This window comes from Peromyscus californicus, unplaced genomic scaffold (assembly GCF_007827085.1).
Source record: "Peromyscus californicus insignis strain IS unplaced genomic scaffold, ASM782708v3 Scaffold_15__1_contigs__length_86483966, whole genome shotgun sequence".
NCBI lineage: Eukaryota > Metazoa > Chordata > Mammalia > Rodentia > Cricetidae > Peromyscus > Peromyscus californicus.
In genome coordinates this window covers 6,359,575-6,383,157 of record NW_026294447.1, presented here as the reverse complement: position 1 = coordinate 6,383,157, position 23,583 = coordinate 6,359,575, and the positions used below count along the sequence as shown (strand labels likewise).

At 41.3% G+C, this 23,583-nt stretch overlaps 2 protein-coding genes across 9 annotated transcripts in view; one reads left to right on the top strand and one right to left on the bottom strand.

Moving 5' to 3' along the window:
- The window catches only part of Crppa (CDP-L-ribitol pyrophosphorylase A), a 308,706-nt gene that overhangs the window by 182,859 nt on the left and 102,264 nt on the right, over positions 1-23,583 (bottom strand). For 6 of the 8 annotated variants that reach the window (XM_052738357.1, XM_052738355.1, XM_052738350.1 and 3 more), the window contains 2 exons: positions 16,085-16,189; positions 7,511-7,556 (listed from right to left, as the gene is read on the bottom strand). In XM_052738357.1, the coding sequence (XP_052594317.1) occupies positions 7,511-7,556; positions 16,085-16,189 (151 nt within the window). The remainder of the gene's footprint in view (positions 1-7,510; positions 7,557-16,084; positions 16,190-23,583) is intronic. The other 2 variants (XM_052738356.1, XM_052738353.1) reach the window with 1 other exon arrangement.
- LOC128110585 (elongin-C-like) lies at positions 494-832 on the top strand. Its single transcript, XM_052738246.1, is given in 1 exon segment — positions 494-832. A coding segment is annotated over 1 exon segment (339 nt).

Below are 23,583 nucleotides of genomic sequence, written 5' to 3'. Positions count from 1 at the left end.
CACAGACTCTTTTCATTGCTCTTAGATGCCTACCATAACTAGATGATCAAGACACAACACATTTTGGATATAGGACACAAAGTAATCAAACTGAAACTGATCTGAAAACTTTGTTCCTAGGGCTACCTTTTATAGTATCAGAAGGTGCTCTACAGATCACTGAAGAAAAGACATCAATGGTCTTACCCCATATTAGAGGCCAAATGCTCCACTATCAACCTGCCAGGCAAGCTGTACACACTGATGCAATAGCGGCATAGAGGCAATAAGGGTAACCAACCACTTTCCCGATTGAACCCGAGGCCTCCTCCACAGCAGGAAATTCATGTCATACTATAAAACTTTCCAAAAGTTCATTGCTCAGGACCGATCTCCCATGTGTTACAGACAGTGGCTGTGACCCAATGGAAGCAGTTCCTTCCTGTGCCTTAGAACCCCAGGGGGTAAGTACTAAAGTTCCTGTGAGATCACAGTAGACTTTTGTTAGAACATAATGGATGGAAAGAAGAAAACCTATGGAGGCTGTGAAGGCCCTGATGACATGTATGTCAAAGTAATACCTTCTGATGGTCATGAATTTATTGTAAAAAGATAATATATGCTAACATTATGAACAATAAAGTTCATGTTGGGTGGACCAGGTCTGTTTGCTGAGAATAAAAGCAATGAAGTCAATTTTAGAGAGATCTCTTCAAACCTGTTATTGAAAGTATGCATATATTTTACCTACATGGTCTGCTACACTAAGAGCTCCACTGAGATTCCTGATTTCCACATTGCACCAGAAATTGCATTGGAACTGTTGATGGTTGTGAAATTCCAAGACTGTTAAATAAAATTATTTTTTTTAAAGTTCTCTGGGTGTTGGTGGTGCACACCTTTAATCCCAGCACTCAGGAGGCAGAGCCAGGCAGATCTCTGTGAGTTTGAGGCCAGCCTGGTCTACAGACCAGGACAGGCACCAAAACTGAGATCCAGGACAGGCACCAAAACTACACAGAGAAACACTGTCTCAAAAATAAAAAAACAAAAAAAAAAGTTTATTGCTCAGGAGTCATAGGCCCCAATGGATAATCTAGTAATATTATTTAACCAAACAGACAAGTTGCCAAAGTATCTTCTAGATATTTCTGTTAATTCCCATGTATTAGTTCATCTCTCAATCTTGGCCAGAGAAGCCTCTTTCTAAAATGGGCAGAATACAGAGACTCATTACTCACCAAAGACCTAAGAATAAGTGTCAAATTAGTGCTCACCCTAAATAGAATATCCATATCAATTCCTCTAACTCAAGGCTCGGGGAACATCTTGGAAAATAAAGAGAAAAATAGGAGAGCCAAAAGATGAGAAGTTCTATGAAATGCTATCACTAACACCATGATAGAGGGAGACATCCTGGGGATAGGGAGAAACCTGTTGCTAGGTAAGTTCCCAGGAATCCACAGGGATGACCCCAGCTTAGACTACTAGCAGTAGTGGAGAGGGTGCCTGAACTGGTTTACCCCCAGAATCAGATTGGTGAATACCATAACTGTCATCATAGAGCCTTCATCTAGTAACTGATGGAACCAGATGCAGAGATCCACAGCCAAACACCAGGCCGAGCTCCAGGAGTCCAGTCAAAGAGAGAGAAGAGGGATTCTATGGGCATGGGGCATTAAGATCATGATGGGAAAACCTACAGAAACAACCAAACCAAACTAGTGGGAACTCATGAAATTTAGACCAACAGATGTGGAGCCTGTATGGGACTGGACTAGGCCCTTTGCATAGTGAGACAGTTGTGTAGCTTGATCTGCTTAAGGGGGCCCCTAGCAGTAGGATCAGAATCTATCCCTGGTGCATGAACAGGCTTTTTGGAGCCCACTACCTATGATGGGACACCTTGCACAGCCTTGAGGCAGGGGGAGGGGCTTGGACTAAATGTACCTCCCTATGGGAGGCCTTACTTTCTTGTAGAAGGGAATGAGGGGTGGGTTGGGAGGGGGAGGCTGGAGGAGTGGGAGGAGGGAAGAGGGGGATCTTTAATTGGTATGTAAAATGAATTAAAAAAATTTCTTAATAAAAGAAAGAAACACTATATCTAGAAATAAGATGGACATTGTACTCAAGAACTCATTGTAGCTATAATTACCTGCATAAGTCCTGTACAAGGTCAAGTAAAGAATATCAGTCGCTGGGAAAAGATTGTGTATGCCTTTAATGCTAGCACTCAGGGAGGCAGAGGCAGGTGAATCTCTGTGAGTTCCAGGCCAGTCTGGTCTACAGAGGGAGTTCTAGGGCAGCCAGAGCTACACAGAGAAACCCTGTCTTGGAAAACAAAAAATGAAGAAGAAAGGAGGAAGAGGAGAAGGAGAAGGAAAGGAGAAAATAAGGAGAAGGAGCAGGAGGAGGAGGAGGAGGAGGAGGAGGAGGAGGAGGAGGAGGAGGAGGAGGAGGAGGAGAAGAAGAAGAAGAAGAAGAAGAAGAAGAAGAAGAAGAAGAAGAAGAAGAAGAAGAAGATCAGTCCACATCCCAAGAGGCAACACTAACTGCACAGAGTTAAAAGGGGGATGAGGGGGAGGAAACTTGAATACAGACATGAATAAAGGGATGTGTTGGGAAGGTATCTAGGGAGTGAAGTGGTGAGTTCGGGGTGGGTATGACCAAGATGCATTTCATACATGTGGGAATTATCAAAGAATAAATAAAAACTATTATAGAGAAATGATGTGCATTAGCTTCTGAGCATACAAAACTACAGGCAGCCTACGGGTTCCATATAAAGAGACGCTAAGTACTTACCTAAGGCAGGAGAAACAACCTAAGGCAGGGCTTTACATTTAAGAAGTTATTTCCCATCATTCTCAAGTAAGTTGTTACCTGGAACACTTGAATGTATCATAATACAGAAATCATAACACTGCCTATGTCATTGATTTGGGGATAATAAAGAGCTATAGACAAAATGCTCCAAGCAATGTTCAATACAAGGCTAAAGCCCAATATGTTAGAAATCAGTGCTCATAAGTGTATTGTGAAGCCAGCCTGTGGTTCCATATACTCAAGAGGCTAACATAGGAAGGAAGATTGGAAGCTAAAGGACAGCTTGGCAACATAGAGAGACTCAGTGTCAGAATAAAAAGTAAAAAGAGCCGGGCGGTGGTGGCGCACGCCTTTAATCCCAGCACTCGGGAGGCAGAGCCAGGCGGATCTCTGTGAGTTCGAGGCCAGCCTGGGCTACCAAGTGAGTCCCAGGAAAGGCGCAAAGCTACACAGAGAAACCCTGTCTCGAAAAACAACAACAACAAAAAAAAAAAAAAAAAAAAAAAGTAAAAAGAGGGCTGGGAGTGCAGGTCAGTTGTAGACCACTTGCCCAGCATGTTCAAGACCATCACTGCTTGGATGCAATACGGAGTACAAGTAAATTAAAACATATAAACCACAAAACAACTTTGACCATTTATTAAATGTGATTGTTAATTTTATGCAACAATTTGTCTGAGAAAGGACTGCTCAAATAGCTATTAAGCTCTGATTGTATCTGTGAGGGAGCTAGAGTTTCTGGAAGAGGTCAACAAACATGGTCAGACTAAACAAAGTCATGGCCTCATCAACATGGAGACAGGAGCATGCAGTCCATCCAAATTCACATGAGAATAGGCCAGAAAGGCTGGAAGGGAGAATTCTCCCTCACTGAAGCTGGAACATCCTTCTCTTGCACTTGGTCTCAGTTTTGGTGCAAACAATAATGCTATCCTGGTTCTCTGAGCTTTGGGTTTTGATGGACACAACACCACAGACTTTCGTGGCCCTCCAGCTTACAGATGGCAGCTAGAAAGACAGGAAAGATTAAGGGACATGGAAAAGGAGAGAAGTGCCTCACTCATGGGTCTGGATGAAGACTCAAAGCAATTGGGAATCAAGAATTCCAGCACAGTTAATGATATGTGCTCTGAAGGCTGCTAATGTGGAGATAATATTCATTTATATACAGATACTTAATATTAAAACAGCAATGAAACATGCTTCAGGCATACATATACCCCCAAATATTGCCTTATCCTCTCCCAGATATTATCTGGGAGTCTCATCAGCAAGTCTATTAACTTTTGTTGACAGTGAAAACATCTTAACTTCCCATGCAATTCTTATGATCTTGGGTTTTACAGTACCAAATGCAATTCGTCCTTCAATCCTTTTGTCTGTATATCTCAGGAACCACCCAATGATCTCATTTAAGTTTCTTAGCAACTCTGGGAAGGTGGAACTTCAAAACCCATTGACATCAAATACATGAGAAGCCCACACCCACACTGGGGTTGTACCCCTTCCCTAAGTACTTTTCTACTAACCCATGACCTAAAAACATCTTATAAACTCCAATTCTGCTTAATACAGACTTCTTCTAAAATTATTTTTGCAGCAAAGTCAAGAATCTAAACTTCACCTTAGAGGAGAATTCTTAAAGGAACTCTTGGGGTGGTAGCAGGCAATTCCATGGATCTGTGTCTATGGCCCATCTTCCTACCACTGCTGAGCTGAATCGCTTCCTGTAATCTATACCTGTGTGTATCAAATTGCTTTCCCTGGAAATGAGTTCTAAAGTGATGTTTTAAGTTTCAATTACTGTGCCTAAGAGACCCATAAAACAAAAATGCCTCTAACTTCTAAGCTCCTTGCCCTAGAAAAGATAGTTCCTGAACTGCTGGAGGCTTTATTCATATTCATATTTATATTAATTGCTTATGGAAGATAACAAGCCACACGTTTTCCCTCATCTAAACAAGTTTGTACACAGGCTGTGCTTGATCACATGGGAGGTACAGAGGTGGGAAACACATCAGGATGCATGCTTGCCCCTGGTTGGATGTAGGCTGGCGGTACAGAGGTGGGAAACACATCAGGATGTATGCTTGCCCCTGGTTGGATGTAGGCTGTCGGTACACAGGCAGGAAGTATGCCAGGATATATGCTTTCCCCTGATTGAACCTGGAGGGAAATACATTTATTGGCTTGCATTTATAAGCCTTTGCAAAATGTGACTTGTCACCATTTTCTGGGAACCCCAGAATGGCCCTGGCCAGAGTCCATCATCCTGGCCAGTATTTAATTAAAGCTTGTTTCAAATTTTGCCTAAAAGTGTGGTAGTGGTCTTATTTTCGACCAGTGGAAATAACAGATAACCCTATTTGATTTAGTTGGAAAAGGTAAGCCTGAGAATAGTTAGCAGATGTCTGCTAACCACATTATATTTAACAATTTGTATGTATGTGTGTGGCAAGAGTGTGTGTGGCTGTGCAGGTGCATATGGGCCATAGACTGGGTGTCACGGTCAGTTGCTCTCCACCTGACTTTGAGGCAGGATCTCTCACTAACCCTGAGCTCACCTAGGCTGGCTTTCCAGTGAGCTTCAAGGATGTGCCTGTCAGTCTCCCCAGCACTAGGATTATAGGGATACACTGCCAGACACTGCTACATCTCACAACCTTAGAAATCCAAAACAAAACTCCAAAAATTTTCTTTCTCTTGTTTCTAAAGGTACTTCAATTATCAGTGTTGGCATTTAGTACAGGTCATGAAGAAGGTAGTAATCTTGGGTGAAGAATAGCAAGATTCCAAACTTGTAATGTAGCAAAAATAGCCTAGATAGATGTGACCTATAAGAGACTCTCAGGGGCAGCCTAGAAGAATGCTTCTTGAATTTGATTTATGACATAATTACCTGAGGTTCTTATGAAAATAGATTCTGATTCAAAGAGTGGTATTGAAGACTAAAATCTCAGGGTGTGAGGAAATGACATGACTGCTGGCCTGGCTACATGCAGAGTATGAAGGTCCCAGAGATGTAGACCTATGTAGGTCCAGTAACATCAGAATCTCCTCTGGAGTCTTAGAAATATAAGCTTTAAAGAATATGGAAACTCTTGAGTTCCCAACTAAATCAACTGCTTATACCTAGACAGATCAGATCACTCTCAGAATAAAATAGAATACTTTGAAAATATGTTAGAAACTGTTATCTAAATAAGAAAACAATTAGCTTAAAATACTTCTTTTTGCATATCTGCTGGCTATGATAATATGTGGGAGAAGTATTACAACATGGAGAATTGGCAGTTGAGACACTTAACTACATACTGCTCACATCACACCAGCACTCTACTTGAGCAATGCAGAACTTTCTTGGAAATAAAATCAAACTGAGTTTTCTATTTCTTTGTGTTAACGGTATAAACAACCACAGTATGGCTTAGCCAGCCATTCATAAAGAAATATTTATATATTGCCTGGCTGATAATGTAAATATATGCCAACTTTTTGATTTATGGTTATAGATTAACTATTTACAAACACAGAAACAAATTATATAACATTAATGGTTTGAAACAAAATATTCCTGAAGAGAAACAAATCTGAGGGTAAGTGCAAACGGCCTCACGATTAGAGAAGTGCTCAGCTTTCCACATGTGAGGCCAACTGATGGCCAACCGCTTTCCTAAAACTCTAAACCAAAACCATGCGTCCAGGCCTACTGCTCTTCCCCACACAGCAAGAGACTGAATTCAGGAGTTTACTTCACAGCCAAAACTGGAGCATATCATTTTGCCCAGAATCTAATTTTGATGAAAACAATCAGCAGCTTCCTGTTGTCTCAGAGTCAGAGGGAACATCTCTGGTGTGTAAGACTGAGTGTTTAAAATGGGGGTTCTTAGGAAGGGGCAACTTCATCCCTTGTGATATTCGACAACTTCAAGAGATGCTTTTCATGGTCACAGTCAAGGTGTAAAGACAGTGTTGCCAACATCTCCTTGGTGTAGCTAGGGGACTAGTAAACCAAGTACAAATGCCTCCTGAAATGCAAGGCTCAGCTGACGGCTATGTGGTGCTGCCCTTGAGAACTCTGAAACCAAATAGACTGCAGAACACAGACAGAACGTCCTTTCTGGGTGCTGAGTACAACCCCCAGCACAGTAATAAGTACTTTATGGTTATTAAATACACTATGTGGGACCTTAAAGGCTACAGTGATGAAAAGAAGGGGTGCTTCCACATACATGATCACTGAACTTGAAAAAAAATTGCAGTCATTGTCAGGAAAAAATAAGTTTCTTTTTCTGTTTTGTTTTGTTTTACAAATTATCTAGTCTAATTGTTCTAAGTTCCATAAGCTGTCATATGGAGGACACTCCCCAGTGCTCTGACAGGACAGTGCTGAGGGGCAGGGACAGCCTTCTAAGCAGTAAAGCAGAGAGACCTTCACAAGTTTTATTGAAATATCAGTTTCTACAGTTACCCTTCCAATAGTATTGATGCTTCATACTTAATAGGCTAATGTGGCATAATAAGTGTTATTTCACAAGCAGGAAACAAAACAAAATACAATTATTTTCAAAACACAATCAGAGACCTCCGTGGCCTCCAGGCATCTTTCCTCCTAAAATGGCTGGGATTTAACTGTCCCACGAAATCCTTAGCTAACTCACATTTCCTCAAACATAGGAGCTGACAGCCACAAGGTCAAACATACCCTTAATCAGTGATTCGGCTGCATACAGATCTTGTTTGTAGGTCACCTAAGGGACAGAGAAACCTCATTAGACTCAACAGAACAGGCAGGAATGTGAAAGTAATAAAACAATGCCCCCAAGGAAATTCTTCCTCCTGGAGAAACTACACACACAACACAGGCAATTTCCAAACGAAAGCAGCATTTGACATTCACATTAAATCAAATTCAATTTCAACAAATTATGAAGATCCAAGTCTTATATCTTTGAATAAATGAGGATAGCATATAGCAGTGGTTACTGAAATATGATTAGTATACCTAGGGTTTTATAATCAAAGAAAATGTAGAAGTGTTCAAACAAAAGTATTCAGACTATTGCTCTATAAGGTTTTATATTGGAAAATAAGGAGGGAGAATTAGAGATGAGGGAGGGAGAGGAGAGGGGGAGGGCTGAAAGAGGAAGGGGTCTCCACACAACAAAAGTCACCAGCCCCATTCTAAACTGAAATTCTCAGAGACTAATTTACATTTCAAGGAACTTCTGAATTGCGAAGGTCTTTATGAATCAGGTTAGTCGCACCTTAAAACACAGTTCCTATCAAAAATAGTCTACAGGGTACCAGAGTATGCCTAAGATCCTTCCTTAATAGCAAACACCTTGCTCATAATTGCATGGCACCCTGATCATCTTAAAGTATCCTACATGATGTGTAGGTCTGGTCTTGGCAGATCCTTCCCAGAGGCCATCCAGTGAGTCCAGACACAGAACACCTGCAGAACTGGTGTCCTTTATTATGGAGCTAGAGCACAGGGTGGACAATAAAACAGTATTAAGTAACTATAATAAGGTCCAATAGGCCCATCAATTAAATACTCAGTTGATTAATGATGCCAATGACCGAAACCTCATGTTGACAACCCTCACTTAACTAGTACCTTACCAGACTCTAAGGTTGGATTTCCTTCCCCTAAATCATCTCATCCACAGATTTGTACAGCTGTCTTTTTAGTTCAGGAAGACCTGGGCACTTCTCTGAATTAGATTCGTCTGCTGGACCCTTACCCTACAGTAATTGATGATGGCATACTCTTCAGAGTTACAGTAATAGCAAACTCAGAAAGGAAGATGGAAGTCTACTGGACCATTTAACAATTCAATAAAATCAAAGGTGGCATCACAATACAGTCTAAAGAAAGCACAATGCACTGATGTCCGTGACCCTCAGCACTGCAGTTACTATCCGCGGTGCCGTTCTGCATTCTAGAAAAGAAGAACAAGCTCACTCCATAGATTGCCAAATGTAATGTATCTGGTTCCAATAAATGTTTATAAAATGCTCTAGCTGCTGCTCAGAGTTCTGAGATTCGAGCAATGAAGGGAGCCGGCTGACCTTTCACCTGCAGGGACATCGCTTCCATCAAGGACTTTCTGTGAAACTGAGTAAAGCTAGGTGTAAACTCTTTCTTAAGCTAAGGTTAATTAGATACCTGAATTCCAAAATACCTAATATTTGTAATTTGAATAAATAAATAATTTGTGTAGTCATTGTCTGTTGTAGAGCTTAAACTCCAGACTGAAATCAAGAATATACTTAGTTAACTATTCATTTTTTATTTTCTCCTGCTTTGAGAGATAAACTACATTCTAAATTCAAATTAATACTAATAGTTGATTTTTAAGCTTATGTAAGTTTATCACCAAATACTAAAATAGCTTTTAGAATTCTTAAAACTTAAAACACTGCCATTACTTACGAATAACAAAGATTAACTTTTTTTTTTTTTACTCAGATCAACATGTAGTATGCTTTCAAGAACAGCTTTGAAGCCAGGCATAGCGACACTCATCAATAATCCAGCATCTGGAGACTGAGGCAGGAGGAGGGTGAATTGAGGCTAAGTTAGTCTACACAGTGATTTGAGGCTTGCCTGAGCTATGAACTACATAGCCAGATCCTAGTTAGAGGGAAAAATCTGTTTTTTCCTAAATAAAACAGCTAATGTACTTCAAAGGGAATATTACTGGAAAATGTCATAATTTTAAAATGATGTGTTATTCACTTCTCTAACTTTTTTAAAAAATGAGTTGTCCTTTCTTTATTTTTAAGGAAACAAAACATTACAAAAGCATCCTGACGGTCACTTTTGAAGTTGGTTTTCAGCATTTCTCAGCCTTTGGGGTGAGATCAAGTGCTGAAATTGATTTCCTTCTGTAGTGTGATCTGGGCTTTTCCTTTGACCTTGCACAACACCAACTATTGGAAATAATTACTTTAAAAACTCTTGTAGTAATGGACAAACATGTTGATGTTTTTCTCACTGACTGGTTTTCAAACTCACTAGAGCCTCTGGAGCGCCCATGAAGATCAGTGTAGGCAGTTTGTACAAGGAGAGTCATGCTAGCCTACACCTGCCCCTCACCAAGTACAGCTCAGTTATGTCTCCTTCACATGGTCGTGTCTGTGCAGTGAGTCCTCTGAGTCATGTGTTTAGCTGAGAAAGTCAACAAAAGAGAAACTTGAAGTTCACACAAGCAGGCCATGTTTCCCTCGGCTCCCAACAAGCACTTCACCTGGGAATACTAGACATATTTTCTTCATTTTATGTGCTAAGCCACAGAAGAGACCTTCCCAAACAGAAGCAAGCCAAGGTGACCTCCACTTTCCTTGAGTAAGAGTACATTACACTTGAACCCCCACACAACAACCTCATAGGAGACATCACTCCAATACTTGGCAAAAAAAATAGCTATAATCCTTACACTTGAAAGATATAGGATATTTGCTAGACACAGGTGTCAGGTCCAAAGGGAACCCCAAACGACAGTCGTGACTCAGCTCGAGATGGACAATGGAAAGCTGCTGCTCACTTTCATCATTTCTCAGTTTCTATCTGGCAGGAAGAGCCACTGGCCTCCTGGCATGTACCTATGGTGAATACCAAAGCCATCGGCCTGCAGGCCTGGTCCCTTACTCAGCAGCTAAGTGCTTTCTTTACAACCCAGGAGGTTTTTCCCTGCTCCCACTCTTTCCTCTGCTTCTAGAGATAGCACAGGCCAGTCCACCCCTCTCCTCTCTGCCCCACAGAAGTAGCCATGACTGCCTTCGACTTCCTCCAAAGACCTCTGGCTAGTCTCCCTTTCATATCTATAAAAAAACAAAACAAAACAAAAACAAAAAACCTTCCGACCATGGTCATTTCAAGGTTTCTCAGTACCCTTGCTTACAGTGGGTATTTTTGAACTTCATTTCCTAGATTGAGAAAACTGCATGATGAAACTCAACAACAGAAATGATATTACCACGCTGAATGCTTGAGAGCAAAGCAGAAATGCTTCCACTGTTTTGCTTTTAAACTGAGATGCCGAAACAATGGGGTCTGCAAAAGCTAGTGGCAATCCAAAGGAATCTTCCAGTCATTCATCCCAGTAATGCCGTGATGACACAAATATCCCAGCCTCCTTCTCGGGACACATTTGAAGACAATGAAGGAGTTGTTAAATTTCTCCAAGAACTGGCTATAAATCTCATGCCTTGGAGACATTTTTGACATTTAGAAACAAGAAGTCTGTTTAGCTCAGAGTGTACAGAGTACAAGTGTGAGCTGCTAGCGTCTAAAAGTATACTGGGGGGAAAACATTGGACAGATATTCACTTAGGTTCTTCTTAAATATAATCAAATCTCATCAAAACAAATGCTCATTGAAGCTACCAACTCACAGCTACTCAGAGACCCCAGGAGTACTGACCCCTATCTCAGGAGCCAGAGCAGGACTTTTCTATGTTTGGACATTTTGAGGGAAGAGGAATAAACCAGTTCATAAGGAAAGGGTTCTCTACCCTATATGGTAAGGACTTTTTTAAAAAGTTAATTAATAATGCATTCCTCAGACATCAAAGGAACTAGCATAGACTGGTATTAACCCTGAATGTCTGAGTTTTTCACTTCACTTATATCAAAATATATATGTCAACTTTAAAATAATAACGTCCTCATGGAATTTCTGATGGCCTTTAAACAGTCCTACAGGCTGTGCTCACCCTGCACGTCACCAGGGCATGAGCTCCCTGACTTCCCAGGGCAAGACAGGGCAGACTGTTCCCTATTTCAGAGTCCTCTTGTACCTGGCTGCGCTTGGCACTGAAACGCTTCTCAATTATGTCCCTATATGTGCTTCACTGTATCAGGCTTCTGAATCACATTCTAGCTACTGGAATTACAATTTTATCATCTTAGCAAAACTAAGATTACTCACATCTAGTGGTTTTGTATTTGGTTCCTAAATAGAATCATATTCTATGGCTCAGACTGGCCTGGAATTCACTATGTAACTGACACTGACTTCAAACTCATGGTAATCCTCCTGCCTCAGCTGAGATTGTAAACATGAGTCACTGTGCCAGTTTTTACAAACATGTTTTGTTGTTATGGAATATTATTTTAAAATGTGTCACATTTGTTTATGCTGTGGAACATTTGTTTAATGATGCAAAGATATGTTGCATTCTTTTATGTTGCATTTGTTTAACTTGGTGAAGCTGTGCTTCTTTGCCTGTCTAAAGCACCTGATGATCTAATAAAGAGATGAACAGCCAATGGCAATGGTCTTCCACATAAGACCTAACAAAACATAAAAAACAATTTTAAACACACAAAAAAAGAGCCAAGAGTAACTTCTTAGTCTTGTGTCTCTCATACCTGCTGAGGTAGAGACACATCTCGTGGCAACTGTCAGCATGCCATAAGCTAAGTCACATGGTGGGTTCCCATAGTCTCATGTGGGCTGCAGTACAGAGAGGCATCTCCCAGTCACATGCTATGTGGCGGGTTTAGGATTTCTGCTGGTGCAAGCAGAAAAGATTACAGATGTACAGTAAGGACAGAGTCAGACAAAAATGCCTCTAAAAGGTTTACAGTGTATTTGTAAATGTGCACAGGCTCGGAAGAGGGAAAATAAAGAATATATACAGTCTTAGATTAAAAAATATAGTTTTAAAATAAAAAAGTTCTTAAAAAAGGAATAGAGTAATAAAAAATATAGTAAACCACATAAAGATGAGAAAAACCCAGAGAGTCTAGATCCTATATGTTCTTGTGTTGTTCTTAGATTTTTCTGACTGTTAATGAACAAATAGTAACTGCTAAGAGACATTTGATTATGAAAACTGCTATATTAAACCAACCTATATATTTTAAAATTATCTTGACTTCAAAATTTAAGTCAAGAAATATGTTACTTTGGGGAGATGTTATGCTTTTGTTTCCAAAGGAAGTGAGAGGATGCAGATTCATTGCAGGTTTAAAAAAAAATCAGGTTTGATGAAGGAAGACATCCTGTAAAGTCTCCAACGGCAGTGGGTGTCCCAGATGACCCAATATCTATGAACGCCTCTGCTGCAGTTCCTTCTGAGTTCTGCATCTAGAACAGCTTCAAGGGAACTGGCTAAGATGATCCAGCCTCACAGACTACTCCAGTCATGTCTTGACCATAATCCTAAATTTTCTCAGGGACACTCAAAGATAACAGTGCCCCCAAAACAACAGAAAGTAGTCTGGAGAATGATGCCCATTCCCCCCCAAAAAATAAATTATAGATATTTGTCATTGTTTAAGGTGTTTGGTCACAAATTGTTACTGATCATAGTCAGAAAAAAAAAAAGCTAAAAAGGAAGACAGGACAGGATGTGGGGAAAAACCCAGCCTAAAAAGACAAGACAGGATACGGGAAGGATACCCAGCCTTAGACAACAGCAATATTACATTTTTAATATTTTCCCTTTATTCAGAAGAACTGTAAGTACCTAAAAAACCTCAACAGTGATATAGATATGTTTCCCAGCCCATTTATTACAGACTTTATAGAGTCAGTACTCTCTGATGCACATTGTTAGCCAAACCAAAGTCACAGCTGGGAGACTCCAGCTTCTTCCTGTAGGGGAAATGATGCTATCATCCTGATACCCACCAGGCCTGGAAGACTGTGGCACTCCTGCAGCATGTGTGTTTGGATGCTGAAACAGAACACTGTCAATAGGATGGCTCAGAAAAATAAGAACTTGTCTTCTCATTTCTGGGGGCTTTGAAGTCTGCAGTCCAAAGGTGAACAGGTTTCAGTTCCCTCTCAGAGTTTTGGAGGAATCCCTTCCAGGCCTCTTCCTAGCTTCCAGGGAATGACAGCAATACTTTGGTGACTTTGGGTTGTAGATCCATCCCTCCACCCCCTGCCTTTGTTGTCACGTGCTATTCTCCTGGTCTCCAGGTCTCCTGTCACATAAGGACACCAGTCATGTTGGACTTAGGGCCTATCCTACTCCAGTTTGATCTTATCATAACTTGATTGCATCTGCAGATGCTTTCCAACAGTCTCAGGCACAGATGCCAGCACTTAGAACATGAGCACATATCTGCGTGAGAGAGAATTCAACCCATAAAATATGCAAAGTGCCTCACCAGGGGAGCCAGTAAAAGCAGGGGAGAAAGCCCAACAGGGCACAGAACCCAGCCAAGGGAACAGTCACAAACAATAATGAAATATGAGTATATCCCCCAAAAAATTAATAAATTTGAAGATGGGGTGAAAAATTAAAGAGCAATGTGTTTCTTATCTTTTATCCACAGATCTATGTGTTTTACAAGCTTAATGAAAGCTCAGACAGAAGAAAAAGAACCACACCTTCCAAAGGGTCAGAAGTGAAGTCAGGGAGTGTTGTCAATGCCTTGGAGTTCCACTGTGTGCTCCCCTATGGCCCTCAGACTCAGTTTGGATAGTGAAATGAAGTAGGCAAAGGTAGAGATCAAGATCCTTAACAAAACACCTAACTCATAATTAACAAAATCCTCCTAGTTACTGAAAGGCTTCGGATGAGAGTTCAAAAGGAACTCAGATGGATAACTGGGAAATGAGGAATTTATTAGAAAAGTTACCAAGTCATAAACAGACAACAGCATGACCAGGTCTAAGAAGAGAGTTCAGCGATAGACAGCATGGGGGGTAGGGGCTCACATGGTAGAAATCAGGGTCTCTTCCTATACCTTTCTGAGGGTGGTGGTGATTTCACAGTACAAACCTGCAGCCAGACACTGATTCACTGGGCAAGGGGCAGGGAGGGGGTGTGAAGCAGGATGTGCGGTCATCAAAACCCCTTCGACACAAACTCACTTCCCAGGAAGAGATCCTGGCATCTAGAAGTGTGTCTGCCAGGGAATCAGTCACAGAGGATGTCTCAGTAGGGTGTCTGTGCTATCTGGGGGAGGGTAACAGGGGCTGGATTTCATATAACACTAGTATAGTTACTCCCGTGTAGCCCTGAAGACGATGGCACACTAACAATAACAACCATACAAATCGTCTATTAGTAATACATTATGGCTTGTGAGATGTAAAGACAACAAACGCAGCTGAACTCTATGGCTTACTACAGAGGCAAGATCTCAGACACATTCCTAGACAGACTGAGCAGTGCTTACAAAGTGCATACTGAGGGAAGCGCACAGGAGCCGTGGCTGGATAAAGATGAAATGAGTATTTTTCTACTGGGCTGATAAAATTTAGATGTTCTTAAATGAGCAACAACACTGCACCAACTTTATGTAACAGGCAACAGTCCAAGCATGTCACTCTGGAATTTCAGAACTCAATCTTTTGTGTCTGAGGCAATCTTGGCATGCAGCAAGATCCATGTCATCATTGTAAAAAAAAAAAAAAAAAAAAAAAAAACGCCCACTCACTGTGTAGACTGTAGCCAAGCAAGGTGACAAAGTCCTTTAATCCCAAAATTCAGGGGCAGAGGCAGGCAAGTCTCTGAGAGCCTGATCTACATAATGAGTTCCAGGACAGCCAGGGATTCCTAGTGAGCTTGTATTCAGAACTCTCCAGAATCTCAGATATTACAAGACTCCAAAGCATCTTTGAGCAGCTCTGCCTGTTTTAAACTTCACAGGCATGGTCTACTGCACTCCTTCAGGACGGTTCCAGTTCAGCACACTTCTCCCTGGTGAAGGAAAGGCAGGCTTGCTGGACTGCACCTGCCTGGGCACAAGGCTACAGAGGGATGATGCCACAGCTTATCTCCAGCAACCTGAGAGAAAGACACATGCCTTCAGAAGACTGGGGCCTTGTCAGAGGAACATCGGGGGTCCAGCTGCACCCTGGGTCACAGCAGTCGTTATAGTTACATGCTTTCAACTTGGTTTAATTGGAGCTTAGCATCCCAGGGCTGAGAAAATGCTGCTGGAGTAGGCAACAGAATTGTAGCTTCAACCCACTGAGAAAACATAAAACAAGGCTGCACACAGAGAGCAAGGGAAAAGATGCAAGTGAACAAACTTAGAGGCCGAAATGAAATATGTCTAAAGGATTCCCAGGTGAATTTTCTTGAAGCCAAGAAACAGAAACATCCTCACATGCTGATGTTCACAAGACCAAGTGAGACTCTCTGACTTCAAAGTTCTCTCTCTTACAACTGGAAGCACAACACACACACACACACACACACACACACACACACACACACACACACCCCACACACACTCACACACTCACACACACACTCACATGCAGCAGAAGAGCCTCCCATGCTGAATCTCTCTTACCTTCCAGAGCTCGGGGGGCCCTTCTACAAGTTTCGCTTTCGTGTGACAGTATTTTAGGGCCAACTGCAAGCACTCTGTTCCAAATTCCAAGTCATAGTCACTACACTGGTAACAAAGGAAAAGAGAAACAGACATAGAGGACTTAACAAACTATAACACAACTGGAACAAACAAAGCAAAACCAAACAAAAAAGCCTTTTATTTTACAAATGAGTAAACGATGAAAGGAAGCGCTCAGAGAATTAGCAAATGGGTTAATTATCTGATTGTATTATAGAATAATCGTTCTTATGCCCTAAAAATGAAATAAAGCAATGAGCGAACAGGAAAGTTTAAACCATCACAGAGAGCTGGGCTCCCTGGACGTCTTAGACTACAACAATATTTCTTTCTGTTGTTCATCTGAAAGTAGGGCCGAGGAATTACCATGTCAGAAATCTTCCTTTAACAAACATACATCTGTAAAATCCAAATCCCCGTCTTCCATTTATAACATGATATTAAGCCATCACAACTATTATTCATTTTAATATTTGGAATATCAATATATCATTCTTTTTTTTTTTTTTCTGGAGCTAAGGACCAAACCCAGGGCCTTGCACTTGCTCGGCAAGCACTCTACCCCTGAGCTAAATCCCCAACCCAATATATCATTCTTAAAACATTTGTATCTTTGTTTCTAAACACAGAAATGGTTCAGGCTTTCACTATATAGAAAAACAAAAATTTCCCAAACACAGTAAAACATACATAAATTTAGGTAGAACCAGCAAAATCACTAAGCAACAATATAATTCACAGAAGCTCTGAATAATGTACCATCTACGTAAAGATAAATCACACGAGTCATGTCCTCAGAGGAACTTCAGTCTAGTGGGGAGGCTGACTTCAGAAACCAGCAACAGGATGTCGTCTGCACACTGGGAGCTTATCTACAGGAAACGCACTGGGAAAACTACCTGACTGTAGTTTAGGAAGGGCCTATCTGAGGCAACGGTCTCTGGTCTCCAGCAGAAAGACTAACTGGAAGATGAGGAATGACATCTAATCAAGTGAAGTCTTGTCAAGGTAAGCGCATCAAGGCGTTTTTATTTCCCAAGTTTATGTGTGAGGATGTACCTATGTGTGAGGATGCACCTGTGCATGTGTGTGTGTGTGTGTGTGTGTGTGTGTGTGTGTGTGTGTACACACCTATGTGTGAGGATGCACCTGTGTGTGAGGATGCACCTATACATGTGTGTGTGTGTGTGTGTGTGTGTGTGTGTGTGTGTGTGTGTGTATGCACCTATGTGTGAGGATGCACCTGTGTATGCGGATGCACCTGTGTGTGAGGATACACTTATATGTGTGAGGATGTACCTGTGTGTGAGTATGCACCTATGTGTGTGAGGATACACCTGTGTGTGAGCATACACCTATGTGTGTGAGGATGCACCTATATGTGAGGATGCACCTGTGCGTGAGGATGCAACTATGTGTGAAGATTCACCTATGTGTGTGAGGATGCATCTATACATTTATGTGTGTGTGTGTGAGGATGCACCTATGTGTGAGCATGCACCTATATATGAGGGTGCACCTGTGTGTGAGGATGCACCTGTGTGTGAGGATGTACCTGTATGTGAGGATGCACCTATATGTGTGAACATGTACCTGTGTGTCAGGATGCACCTGTGTGTGAGGATGTACCCGTATGTGAGGATGCACCTATATGTGTGAGCATGCACCTGTGTGTGAGGATGCACCTGTATGTGAGGATGCAGCTGTGTGTGATGATCATGGGACACAGGTGTACAGGTCTCCAGTCCTTATGTTTGTGTGACAAGTACTTTACCCACTGAGCCACCACGTAAGGGGAACAGCAACAAGGCACAATAATTAATACAGTATTCAGCACAAATTCCGAAGTCACTTTATTGTACTGGAAGATGACAAAATCCTAACTGTAGTAGCCTTTGAAATTAATGAAAAAAAAAAGCCAAATATGCAAAGTCTCTATTTCACCTGAACAGTTACAACTCACATCTTCTATTTTCATGTGCTACATCATAGAATTTCAAGGAATGTTTAAATTCAGTATCGGGAGTTACATTTGATAAGTTAAGATGAATGCTGGTAGACCTCTGCTTTATACTTTCAACATTTTTACAATAATATCTGGTACTATGTGAGATGTCTACAGAGGGAAGAGCTATCCCATGATTAAATTCACAAAATAATTTATTCAGGAAAAGAGGCTGGGCTTTCTTGGAGACAAGTCTGGACTTATCAGTATATAGATTAATATTATAACAGTAATGGGGCTTGAAGACATTTTATAATAAAACTTGTCTTTAAAAGTGAGTTCAGAGCCGGGCGGTGGTGGTGCACGCCTTTAATCCCAGCACTTGGGAGGCAGAGCCAGGTGGATCGCTGTGAGTTTGAGGCCAGCCTGGGCTACCAAGTGAGTCCCAGGAAAGGCGCAAAGCTACACAGAGAAACCCTGTCTCGAAAAACCAAAAAAAAAAAAAAAAAAAAAAAAAGTGAGTTCAGAACTCTGCAGTCAGTGAAAAAATCTGAATGTCTGCTATTCAAAATATTAAGGGATAGATTCTTTTTCCTATGACATGGAAAATTACAAGATATGATACACATATTTTAAGCAAAGGAAAGACAGAGAAGTACCAAAGGGAAGCTCTGTCCTTCAGTCTGTCAGAGCTGTAGTCACAGGCTGAGGAAGGAACTTTTGACCTCAGAAAAGTTCTGCTTTCCTAGGAGAGCAAGGTCGCATGTCCTGGCTCATGCATATTCATCTGCAAAGGGAAGAGCCACTGCTGGTCAATGAGGACACAAGGAAGACCCAGGTGGAGAGCGTGGTCCCTTCCCTCTGGTAACATTGGTGGAACTTTTACAACTAATGAAAGGGGTGTGCCCTTAAAGGAGATATGGAACTGTAGTGTCTTCTTCTTAATTTCCAGACCCCATGAGATGAGCAGCTCCCTCTGCCCTGAGTGCCAGAGATTTAACCCCCTGTCCATAGCCCCAGAGCAAAGGGGGCAAGAGGTCATGAACCAAAAGCCACGAAACCATGAGATAAACATTTCCTACAGATAAGTCATTATATCATGCATTTGTCACAACAGAAAGTGCACTAATATTCTCCATACTTAGCCTGTTAATCCATAGATGTGAAGAGAAGGACCACCACCCAAATCATGGCCGAATTAATTAAAACAAGTCTCATTAGTGTACACAGGCTTCCTCCCCCTAAGGCAGAGTTCAAGAGATCAGCACTGGGTGTGGGAAAGATAAGGTTTCTATAGCTCAGAAGTAAGGGGTTTCCTAATGGGAGATTTGGTGGGGAAATAAGTGGGGGGTGTCACAGAAGCAGAACATAAGCATAACAAGTTGGTCATAGCAACCTTCTGAAACAAAGGCTGCAAGGAGGTCATAACAACCAAGGATTGTTACCATTTCCTGGAACAGGCAGCACAGAACCATTTGTAGCTAAGGTTACAGGTGTAGCTAGCTTAATCTTGAACATCACATATTTAATCGTAAATAGGAACATTTACTATAAGATGGCTTTTAAGTCCAAGATAAAGGCAGGCTGGTTCATCAGGCCCTCCTCAGTAACCTTCTCCCTGGGAAGAAGCTCTCACATACACATCTAGCTTTCTGCCTATTGGTTCCCATTGCTGACCACTTCAGCCATTAAAACCCTGCACATATTAATCTCATACACTTTCAGTTCCCAGAAAATAACCCAGCATCCTTGCCATGTCCGACTTGGTTACACTTGCTCTCTGTCTGCTCTTTTCTGACTTCCCACATATGCTATGCTTCCGTGATAACCGCAGTTACTGGGTAAAAGATAAATAGAACTTCAGCAATGCTGTAGTTATGGAGGGAGGGGCAGGCACTTCTGTGCATGTATGATGAGTCCTCGGTCTTTTCATGAGCCTGAGCCTCTGGACTGTGGACTCACCAGCTGAGTCCTCTGAACTACAGGAGTTGGGACAGAGTTGGTTATTTCACCTCTCCATTGTGTTAGTTGGACTTTCTCATTGATGTCAACAAGTAAATACCTGGAAGACCAACTTAAAGAGATTAATTACTTTGCTCAGTTTCAGGTAGGAAGGGCATGGCAGAGCATCTCACATTATGATGGACAGGAAGGAGAGAATTAACAGAAAGGAGCCAGAGCATGATGTAGTTCCACAGTATATACTACTTCCTTCAACAAAGGCTCACCTCTAACAGTTCCACCACTTCTCAATACTCTATTCAAATTTTGAATGCATCAATGAGCTTACCAAATTTCCTAAATGCTGTTCAATTCGGTCAAGTTGACAACCAAGATAAACCGTCAGAGTCATGTTGATCAGGCTCAGGCTCTTGACACCACTTACCAGGAAAATTTCTGCTCTGGTAAGTTTTGATTCTATATTTATCTATTTGTCTTTCCAAATTAGTGACAATGGTGTGACCTATTACCTCACATTTCTCAATGATAGAAGTGCTTGTTCAGCTTTTACACATGCTATGATGGAGTAACAGCTTCTAAGCTCCTTAAAGAGGACCACACGTGCTTTTGAGGAGGCTACAAGAGATGATAGTCTACAAAACTGGAAGAGAAACATGAGGCAAGAAAAGACATGTAATATGGTAAGCCTATCTACACAAAGGAGTGAGAAAAGGAATTCCAGGATAGGAGTGAAAAAGGAATCACAGTCATAACTCTGCGGGAGCAGAATGAGAAAACAGATAAGAGACTCATAATAAAGACTATCTGTGAGAGGTCTCAAAATAAATAGAATGCATCTAGATTTGAGAATTAGACATCAGGATTGGCATGAAGGTGTTTCATTTTTGTGGTGTTTCCCATGTTTGCACTTTACTGTGACTACTTCTTGCCTCAAAGAATGTAACATTTATGTAGTATATTGTACTATACAGGGGAAAAGTGCTATATTTCCTAAAAACAAGTGCTTACTAGTAGGAAGTATAGTTTTATTTCAAATATAGATATTTAATACTTTCAGAAAACCAGCCTAATGCTCCAGTTATAAGCTACAGAGAAAATAAAATCTAAACACCCAAATCTAAAATCATATCTATGCATTGTTACTCTATCATACAATTTTAAATCTGGCTAGCAGTATGACAAACAGAGGATATTAATTTTCAAACATGCCAATCAACTTGTTCTTATAATTACTATCTCTAAAGTGATGTACAAACTGTGCACACTAAAGCTTATAGCATGCCCCTTCATAGGTTTGATTTAAATAATAGAAATGCAGCCACGCTGTAGTGAATACGAGGCACTGTGGCCATTTGAGAGCATAGATATTGGGAACATACAGACCTGGCTTCCACCTGTGGAAGGTTTCAGACTGGAGACAAACTAATCTGTCCCCTAGCGTCTTCAATTTGATGAGTAGTGACTGTGAGTTAAATGAGAAAAAAACATTACAGTAATTATGAGACATCTGTCAAGTGATTACTGGTAACAAGTTCTATAAGTGGTCTAATGAATTATCTATGATAAATTAAAGCCCCAAATCTGGGGTTTGAAAAGCTGTCAGGACCTGATCAGTCCCCATCATTGGTTAGGCAGAGCTTTCTTCTCTCTGCAGGGAGACTGGAAGTGAGCCTGACAATGTAGGCAGGAAGGCCATCTTTACCCTTTACTTTCCTTTATGCTTAATGTCTGCTCAGAAAAGAGATTTGTCTACTATGTCACAAACAGCAAGACTTCCTTCTTTCCATGGTTGAAAGCATTCCAGTGCTTATGAATGAATGTAACTGTGTTTTCGTTATTCATTCATCCATCGATACATATTTCAATATTCCTCATCTCAGCTGCCATGAAGAATGCTTCAGTGGACATCAGTATAGATACTTCCATGATATGATCCATGCACTAGCCTTAGCTGTTGTGCATTTGGAGCAGGACTGCCAGGCCAGAGGTTCTATTTATAATCTTTAATATTTTAAGGAAACCAGATCATTTTCAGTAATGGTTGCTTTGGGTCACATTGGCACCAATAAAGTCTGAGAATTCCCCTTTCCGCATCCCAGCACACTTGCCTCTTCCTGGCTTTTTGATAACAGCTATCCTAGCACATGTGAACTGACTTGTCTTCATATCAACAACTAATTTCTGTTATGAACCTGCACACTTCCCTTTTGGAACTCCTTTGGAGCGTTCACTTCTAATAGCAATCTCTAACCTGAGCCCCTAACTCATTGTCCCTCTTATTTCCCAACACTGAACCTCCTGGTTACCTCACTGAGGCTTCAAGTTCATGAAACCAATATTTGCTCTTTATTGGAAAACTCACCATGTTCTTAAATCATGGTTAAATGCCTGAAGAGATTTATTACCAGGATCCACGCTTCCTTGTTCTGCTATTCTAATAGTAGATGTCCTTTATAAACTCAGATCACACATTAACCATGTTGCAATCAGCTTTCTTAGTTGGTAGTCTATACATTTATCGTGTATATGTGCACATGTAGCTAGAGTTTTCCTGCCTGGCCCACAGTCAGGACAAATCTCTCTCACCTGCCAGTCCCAAGCCGCTCAAACCCGATCAAGTAAACACAGAGACTTATATTGGTTACAAACTGTATGGCTGTGGCAGGCTTCTTACTAACTGTTCTTACAGCTTAAATTAACCCATTTCTATTAATCTATACCTTGCCACGTGGCTTGTGGCTTACCGGTACTTTACATCTTCCTTGTCCTGATGGCAGCTGGCAGTCTCCCTCACCCAGCTTCCTGTTCTCTCAATTCTCCTCTCTGTTAGTCCCGCCTATACTTCCTGCCTGGCCACTGACCAATCAGTGATTTATTCATTGACCAATCAGCAACACATTTGACATACAGACCATCCCACAGCACTTCCCCTTTTCTTTTCTTAAAAAGGAAGGTATGGCTACCACACAGAGAATCTGGATTATGTTCTCTTTGATATTCGTAACTAAAGAAAAACATTTGATTACAAAAGCTGTTGAGTTATGCCAAAATGTATATTTTAAAGGTACCTTGACTTCAAAATTTGGATATAAGGATATGTTGCTTTGGAAAGGAGACTCTGCTTTTGTTCCCACAGAAAGACAAAGGCTATAGATTTGTTCCAGATTAAGATACATCAGGTTTGACCAGCCAAGACCCCCTGAAAGGTCTCCATGGCCCAGATGATCCAACATCCAGAATCCTTTCAAGGCAACTGGCTCAGACGATACAGCCTCACGGACTACTCCATGATCCTAAAATTTTGTTTCCCCAGAAGATACAGCGCCCCCCTCCAGCAGGAAGTAGTAAGATGCACATGCTATTAAAAACCAAATATCTGCCAGGCATAATGGTACACACTTCTAATCTTAGCACTCAGGAGCAGAGGCAAGCAGAAATCTGTGAGTTTGAGGCCAACCTAATCTACATATGGAGCACTGACCATCCAGGGCCACACTGTGAGACACTGTTAAAAAAAGAAAAAGAGAAAGAG